This window comes from Budorcas taxicolor, chromosome 24, assembly GCF_023091745.1.
Source record: "Budorcas taxicolor isolate Tak-1 chromosome 24, Takin1.1, whole genome shotgun sequence".
Classification (NCBI taxonomy): Eukaryota; Metazoa; Chordata; class Mammalia; order Artiodactyla; family Bovidae; genus Budorcas; species Budorcas taxicolor.
In genome coordinates this window covers 33622216-33630692 of record NC_068933.1, presented here as the reverse complement: position 1 = coordinate 33630692, position 8477 = coordinate 33622216, and the positions used below count along the sequence as shown (strand labels likewise).

Here is an 8477-nt window from a genome sequence, read left to right as displayed (position 1 = left end):
TAAACCAAGAACTCTGCTACATGCTGGCTATGCAGTGTGGAGCAAGATATATATGGCCTTTATCCTTTATGGTAACAGTGTAATAAGACATACATCCAATGTGAGGAAAAGGTAACTATGTTTAAGGATCATATGATGACTCCCTGACACTGAGAGGATATACTAATGAAAATCAGTTTTTATTTTTAGCTTAGTGAGAGGAACTCATGACTCCATAAGTGTCACTGAAAGGAAAAGATCACAATAAGGAAAGAGAGATAAAGGATAAGAAAAGAAGGCGTTATAATGGAAGAGGAAGACCTATTCGGAATAAATGAAATGAAACAGCCCTGTTGTACAGCCTAGACATCCTACTCTGTACATTTGGGTGTGTCTGGGACAGCAGTATACTTTGGAGGAAGCTAGGTGGAATCACGAGGGCACAGGAGCGCACTCCAGCATTCTGGCCGGGAGAGTCCCATGGACAGAGGAGCCTGGCAGGCTACAGTCCATAGGGTTGTAACGAGTTGGACACCACTGAAGCAACTGAGCGTGCACACACGCACACACACAGGTGGAATAACACCATCCCAAACTGTTGGATGTGGAAAACTAAACAATTATTGTATTATTACTCAGACATATCCACCTTTCAGGAAATGGAGGGAGACTTAATTAAAACTACTTTGTAACTGTATGTATGGCTGAGTCCCTTTGCTGTTCACTTGAAACTGTCACAACTAATTTTTGGTTAATTAGTTTTACACCAATACAAAATAAAAAAGTTTTTAAACTACTTTGTAATTCTGAAAGGCTATGTAACACACAGAATTATTATTCCCTTTAAACCTTTCTCTTCATCAAATTTTTCTCAAGTGACCAGGGTAAGCACTCATTCAGTTGTTAAAGAGCATACATATTGGGTTTCTAGAGTCTCCAAATAAAGAAGTGAACTTCTCCATTTATGAGTTAGCACCATAAACATTTCACCAATCATTTACTCCTTTGCGTCCCCAGAATAAACTCCCAAAATACATTGACAAACTGAAGAAAGCATTTATTTATTTAGACACTCACTCACTGTTATTGGTTAGAAAATACTAAAAGGAATTTGTGTGTGTGTGTGCTGTGCTAAGTCGCTTCAGTTGTGTCCAACTCCACAACCCTATGGACTGTAGCCTCCCAGGCTCCTCTGTCCAAGGAATTCTCCAGGCAAGAATACTGTAGTGGATTGCCATGCTCTCCTCCAGGGGGTCTTCCTGACCCAGGGATCAAATCTGTGTCTTTTATGTCTCTTGCACTGGCAGGCAGGTTCTTTGCTCACTAGTAAAAATATTAAGGGGAAAGAGAACCAACCATCTCTTTTAGAAACTATATGTGTAGTATACCTTATCAATTGTTGCCGTGCAATTAATACTTACCAATTACTTGTTGAATATCAATTTGTTCATCTTATTTTAAGAAATCCTTTCTAATTCACTTACCTTACAGTATCTGATTGGCTGCTACTTTCTGATGTGGACCTAAATACAAGTGAAAAATAATGCTTCAAAGTTAATACTTTTAAAAAAGTGTGCCTCTGTAACCAATGAATGTCAGGTCATTTTGTAACCTACATTAATTATTTTATACTACTAATCACCACTAATGAATCATTTCAAAAGATTACTAAGTTACAGTCTGCAAATTATAGCATTGCTTTTTATCCATATACCATGTCCATAGAGAACATAAATTTCAAATTCCCAAACAGAGGAGCAAGAAAACTGATTTGTTACTTCTCAGTAAAGAATATACGCTTGATTCTGAATACCTGATTCTGGCCTCTAGGTTCTACCCTGATGTGTTACCCACTAGTAAACAAATTACTGCAGGTGGTGATTTAACACCCTCACTGACTTCTAAACAATTAGGCAGATTGTTTTGAGAGGGTAATCGCCACCTCCAATTTGACGCATAGAGAAATGGTGTAAAAATAACACAAAATCCTAATGAAAATTTAAGGGAAGGAAGTGATATTTCTAATGATAGTTTGAAAAAGTGGAAATAGAAAGCATAAAAGGTAAATTTGAAAATATTGGGTCAAGTTCCTGATTTTTTACAAAAAATCTCTACCAGAATACATTATAACAAAATAACAACTCTAAGGCCAATGTATAAATGTAGAGGTTGTGATAGGCAGAATTCTAACATGGCCCCCTAAGGTTCCCATTCCTTGGTTATTTAAATACTCTTCAAAGTACTGCTCTGAAAAAATTTTGCAAATGTAATTAAAGCTCCAAATCTGTTGGCCTTAAAATACAGAAATCATTTTGGTGGGGCTGACCCAGTCAGGTCAGCCCTTTACAAAGAGAGTTTTCTCTTGCTGGTAGAAGGGAGAAGTTAAGAGACAGTCAAAGCCTTAGGAAGACTTCTATGCCCTTATTTTTTTGAAGGTGAAGGGAGGTACCTGAGTAGCAATGCAGGTGGCCTCTGAAAGAGAGAGAAGGGCCCCAAGCAGACAGGCAACACAGAAAGATATACCTCAGACTTTGTAAAGCTGCAAGAAATTGGATTTTTCTTACAACTTTTTCCCAGCCTGGCCTTCAGGTCAGCCTTGTGACATCCCAGTCAAATCCACCTGGATTTCCTACTTACAGAACTTCCACACAGGAAATGAATGTGGTTTAAGTTACTAAGTGTGTGGTAATTTGTTACACAGCAACAGAAATACAAAAACTAGGTAAAATTCATATTAGTCTTAAAGGAATAAATGAATCAACACACTAACAAAAGATTCATCATCATCAGTAATAAATGCCACACTATACTTACATACCTTTAAATAGTGGAAACAAAATAACTCTCAACATAGAAGTTCATACTAAGAAACCAACACAACAAGCAATTATCCTCCAATTAAAAATTTAAAAAAATAAAAATAAAACCCAGATGTCAGCACACACACACAAGAAGTCCATACTACCTAAACTCACATTTGAGAATGAAATAAGCACAATTTTAGGTGGATAAGATAAACAGTTTGCTACACAAAGACTCACTGATGGAAATGTTAAGTGATATACTTCACCAAAAGGGAGATTGAACATCAAAATATGGAATTAAATTCAAAAAAGACTGTACAAGGCACTGAACTGTAAAATTAAAAAATTTTCTTTCCTTTTTATAAAAAAAATAATGAGTAAATAAAGTGACAAAATATAGTGAAATCTTAGTATGTTTTGATTAAATATAATAATGATTAAACATAATAATGATGATAACACTGACTTATTTGTATCAGGTTAAAATTCAGAAGTAACTAAAAACCAAATGACAATACTATGAAAGAGTGAATAAAAGAGTGTAAGGTTTACTGGGCTAATATCCATAAATTGTTAGAAGAAGATTATAAGTACTTTTATATCTAAAATTATAACTTTATATTTAAATAATTTAATAAAACACAATATAATAACATAATAATTAAAGAAGATCACTAAAAGAATACAATTAGAACACATAATGACCAAACTGACAGAAGGAAAGAAAAAAACATTGAAAGCACAGTCAGTGTAATGGAACACGAGAAAGAAGAGAAAATGTTGAAAAAGCATGAGAAGTAGAAAAAACAAAACAAAATGGCAGAATTTACTCTAAACATATCAGCAAACATTATAAGTATATAGGCATACTAAATTCAACTACTGAGACACTTGAGGTTACAGATTTTAAAATATCTTTGGCAGGCTATTTTCAAGAGAACAAATTAAATAAAAGGTTGAAAGTAATGCGACTGAAAAGTTATACCAGATAAACTGAAATGTTGGCATGCTGCTTCTGCTCAGTCATCTCAGTCATGTCTGACTCTGTACAACCCTATGGACCGCAGCCTGCCAGGCTGCTCTGTCTGTGGGATTCTCTAGGCAAGAGCACTAGAGCGGGTTGCCATGCCCTCTGCCAGGGGTCTTCCTGACCCAAGGATCGAACCTGCATTGCAGACAGATTCTTTACCGCTGAACCACCAGGGAAACCCTGAATGTTGGGTTGGTTCAGTTCAGTTGAGTTCAGTCGCTCAGTCGTGTCCGACTCTTTGCATCCCCACGAAGAGCAGCACGCCAGGCCTCCCTGCCCATCACCAACTCCCGGAGTTCACTCAAACTCATTGAGTCGGTGATGCCATCCAGCCATCTCATCCTCTGTCGTCCCCTTCTCCTCCTGCCCCCAATCCCTCCCAGCATCAGAGTCTTTTCCAATGAGTCAACTCTTCACATGAGGTGGCCAAAGTTTTGGAGTTTCAGCTTTAGCATCATTCCTTCCAAAGAACACCCAGGGCTGATTTCCTTTAGAATGGACTGGTTGGATCTCTTTGCAGTCCAAGGGACTCTCAAGAGTCTTCTCCAACACCACAGTTCAAAAGCATCAATTCTTCAGTGCTCAGCTTTCTTCACAGTCCAACTCTCACATCCATACCTGACTACTGGAAAAACCATAGCCTTGACAAGACAGACCTTTGTTGGCAAAGTAATGTCTCTGCTTTTCAATATACTATCTAGGTTGGTCATAACTTTCCTTCCAAGGAGTAACCATCTTTTAATTTCATGTCTGCAGTCACCATCTGCAGTGATTTTGGAGCCCAAAAAAATAAATTCTGACACTGTTTCCATTGTTTCCCCATCTATTTCCCATGTTGGTGGACCAGTTATAAATCAGTAAGGACTGAATTTGTTATTTAAGAAATATTAATGGGGACAATACACTATCCATTACTGATTTTAAAAAAACAACACAGGAAGTAGATATAATTAGTTCTTACCAATCCATAACTACCATAGAAATTTATACATGAGTTCAGTCATGTACAGTCTATCAAATATCAAGCATTTGCTTGCTTGTTTACCCAAGCTGTACATGAATATAACCCAAGCTGTGGTTTCTTTGGTAGCTCAGTCAGTAAAGAATCTGCCTGCAACGCAGGAGACCTGGGTTCAATCCCTGGGACAGGAAGATCACCTGGAGAAGGAAATGGCAACCCACTCCAGTGTTCTTGCCTGGAAAATCTCATGGACAGAGGCGCCTGGAGGGCTACAGTCAATGATGTTGCAAGGGTCAGACACAACTGACTAAACCCCACGTACATCCTTTTTTCTTTACTAATTATATATATTCTAAATTTTATTAGAGTCAGCCATTTTATTCCTTGTTTCCTCAGAAAAAAATAGTATTTATTTAAATGAATAGAAGACTAATTTACTAGAAACCAAATTACTATATATTAGTAGCCTGGTTTTCAGAGGATTACTTTACCAACTGTAGCTAGACATTGTGAATTACTAATTCATTCTTAATTTTCAACATGTGTCTTAAGATGCCTAACAGCTTACCTACCTGGTGACATTTCTGTGAGTGTCACCTTCGGACCTGGACATAAAACAAATGGAAAATAGTGTCCAAAATTAGTCGTAAGAGAGCTTGTCAACTGCATAAATAAAAATCAGGCCATTTTATAAGCTGTATTATCTCTTTTACAAGATTAGTTACCAAAAAAGAAAACAATGTGCAAGGTCACTAAACAGAGATGCAAATACGTAAACATTCTTATTTACCCACATACCTCATCCATAAAAAGTATATTTCAAACCTGCAATGAGGAAATTCTCAAGAAGGCACAGATTTGATTTTCCTTTATCACTTCTGAACACAGAAGAGTTTGATCCTGAATGCCTGATTCTGACCTTTATACCCCAACTTTTAACTTTTTATTCATTGATAAAGAAATACTACATCTTATAAGGTAAAATCCATACAGACTTCTAGACAATCTGACATACTGAACTGGTGGGAAAATTTCCCTTTCCATTCCTCATAGAGGAGGTCTGAAAAAAACAGGAGGAACAGTTAACATATAACTGAGGTTAACAAGAAAAGAATTCTCTTTAGTAAAAATGAAGAAACAGAGAGTTCAAAGGGTAAACAGGAGCTAAAAGTGAATGACTGCAGGGGTGTCTAAACCAATGATACAACTTTGGGACTAGAGATTCAATAGTCATTCCTTAGAAGGATATAAGTTATGAGGACTTTGCATGTAGGGAAACTAAGTGAGCTCCTTAACTGGAGCCACTTAACCTGGGAGCCATGAGTGGTCATACCACCCATTCAATAGGGCTAGTAAAAATCCTCACCAGTGGCCTTTGGAATGCAGCAGGGAAAATGGGGATATGCAACATGCATGGATAGATGGGGGAAAGTGCATCACTGAGGAGTCCCAAGCCTCCAAAAAATGCACTTTCAAGATGCCAGTTCACACTCCTACAAAGGCTTGAACACCATGCAGAGCATTTGCTTTAAATATTTTTGCTTTAAAAGAAGCAAAAAGGAAACCACCCACATGTGTGAGTCTTCAACATAAGGCATGCTGATTTCTCATGGGAAAATCATAGATACTGAAGAGAAAAGAGTCTCTGATTACAAAGCCCTAGTAGTTAACATCAGCAGCCATAGCCAAACAGTGAGCTCACACACCAAGAAATACAAATGATTAAAAAAAAACTCTGAGAATACTTAGAATCTCCATAGAGATTTTTGCAAGAATAGAATCCATAAGTCTAGAACAGGACTGAGAAGGAAGAAATGGTGATATGAGAGAATGATCTGAGAAAATCAAACAGAATATGAGATGGAGAGATACCTATGAAAGTGCAGTTACAAACCACAAAGATACAGTTCCAATACTGATCAAAATGGAGTAACAGACAGGCTTTACTCTTCTGCCTGAAACAACTGAAAATCTGGACAAAACATGTTCAACACTGGTTTTCAGATACTGAATATTAGGCAAGATAGTGATCTATGAGAGAAGGAAATAAAGACCCATGATTGCCCCTTCTTACTGCAGGGAAGACTTTCCATGCTGTAACACAGCAATGGGAAGCCAGGCAGAGAAAGAAGTCTCCCCAGATTGAGGTGATACCATCTGGGGAGACCAAGGCAGCTACAATTCTCTGTTAGCCTTTGCCCTGCTTCATTTTGTACTGCAAGACCAAACTTGCCTACTACTGCTGGTATCTCTTGACTTCCTATTTTTGTATTCCAGTCCTCTGTGATGAAAAGGACAACTTTTTTGGTGTTAGTTCCAGAAGGTCTTGCAGGTCTTCATAAAATCAGTCAATTTCAGCTTCTTCAGCATTAGTGGTTGGGGCATAGACTTGTATTACTGTGAAGGTGAATGGTTTGCCTTGGAAACGAACCAAGATCATACTGTCATTTTTGAGATGGCACCCAAGTACTGCATTTCAGACTCATTCATTGACTACATGAGGACTACTCCAATTCTTCTAAGGGATTCTGGCCCACAATAGTAGATACAATGGTCATCTGAATTAAATTTGCCCATTAACACCCATTTTGGTTCACTGATTCCTAAGATGTCAATGTTCAACCTTGCCATCTTCTGCTCGACCATGTCCAATTTACCTTGATTCAGCGACCTAACATTCTAGGTTTCTAGGCAATATTGTTCTTTACAGCATTGGACTCTACTTTTACCACCAGATACATCCACACTGAGCAACATTTCCATTTTGACCCAGCCACTCCATTCTTTCTGGAGCTGTTAATAATTGCCCTCCGCTCTTCCCCAGTAGCATATTGGATACCTTCTGACCAGGGGGGCTCATCTTCCAGTGTCATATATTTTTGCTTTTTCATATTGTTCACGGGGTTCTCGCACTGAGAACACTGAAGTGGGTTGCATTTCCTCCCCCAGTGGACCATAATTTAACAGAACTCTACACTATGACCTATCTGTCTTGTGTGGGCTTGAACAGCATTTCATTGAGTTATGCAAGCCCCTTCACCACAAGGCTGTGATCCATGGGGGAAAAAATTGTATATATACACACACACACATACTCAACAAATAAGTGAGTCTCTCACTTATGTCTGACTCTTTGTGACCACCCCATGGACTATATAGGCGTCTGTAAACACTGGTGAATATGAATAAGGTCTATCAGTTCAGTTCAGTTCAGTCACTCAGTCATGTCTGACTCTTTGCAACCCCATTAACTACAGCATGCCAGGCCTCCCTGTCCATCACCAAATCCCGGAGCTTACTAAAACTCATGCCCATCGAGTCAGTGATGCCATCCAACCATATCATCCTCTGTTGTCCCCTTCTCCCGCCTTCAATCTTTCCCAGAATCAGGGTCTTTTCCAATGAGTCAGTTCTTCACATCAGGTGGCCAAAGTACTGGAGTTTCAGCTTCAGCATCAGTCCTTCCAATGAATATTCAGGACTGGTTTCCTTTAGGATGGGCTGGTTGGATCTCCTTGCAGTCCAAGAGACTCTCAAGAGTCTTCCCCAACACCACAATTCAAAAGCATCAATTCTTTGGCACTCAGCTTTTTTATAGTCCAACTCTCACATCCATACATGACCACAGGAAAACCATAGCCTTGACTAGACGGACCTTTGTTGGCAAAGTAATGTCTCTGCTTTTGAATATGCTATCTAGGTT

The 8477-nt window shown here is 38.4% G+C and overlaps 1 protein-coding gene across 1 annotated transcript in view; it reads right to left on the bottom strand.

Moving 5' to 3' along the window:
- Positions 1 to 1459: 1459 nt before the first annotated feature.
- The window catches only part of LOC128068265 (disintegrin and metalloproteinase domain-containing protein 32-like), a 188905-nt gene continuing 181887 nt past the window's right edge, over positions 1460 to 8477 (bottom strand). The window contains exon 21 of the mRNA XM_052661387.1: positions 1460 to 1502. Within this exon, the coding sequence (XP_052517347.1) occupies positions 1460 to 1502 (43 nt within the window). The remainder of the gene's footprint in view (positions 1503 to 8477) is intronic.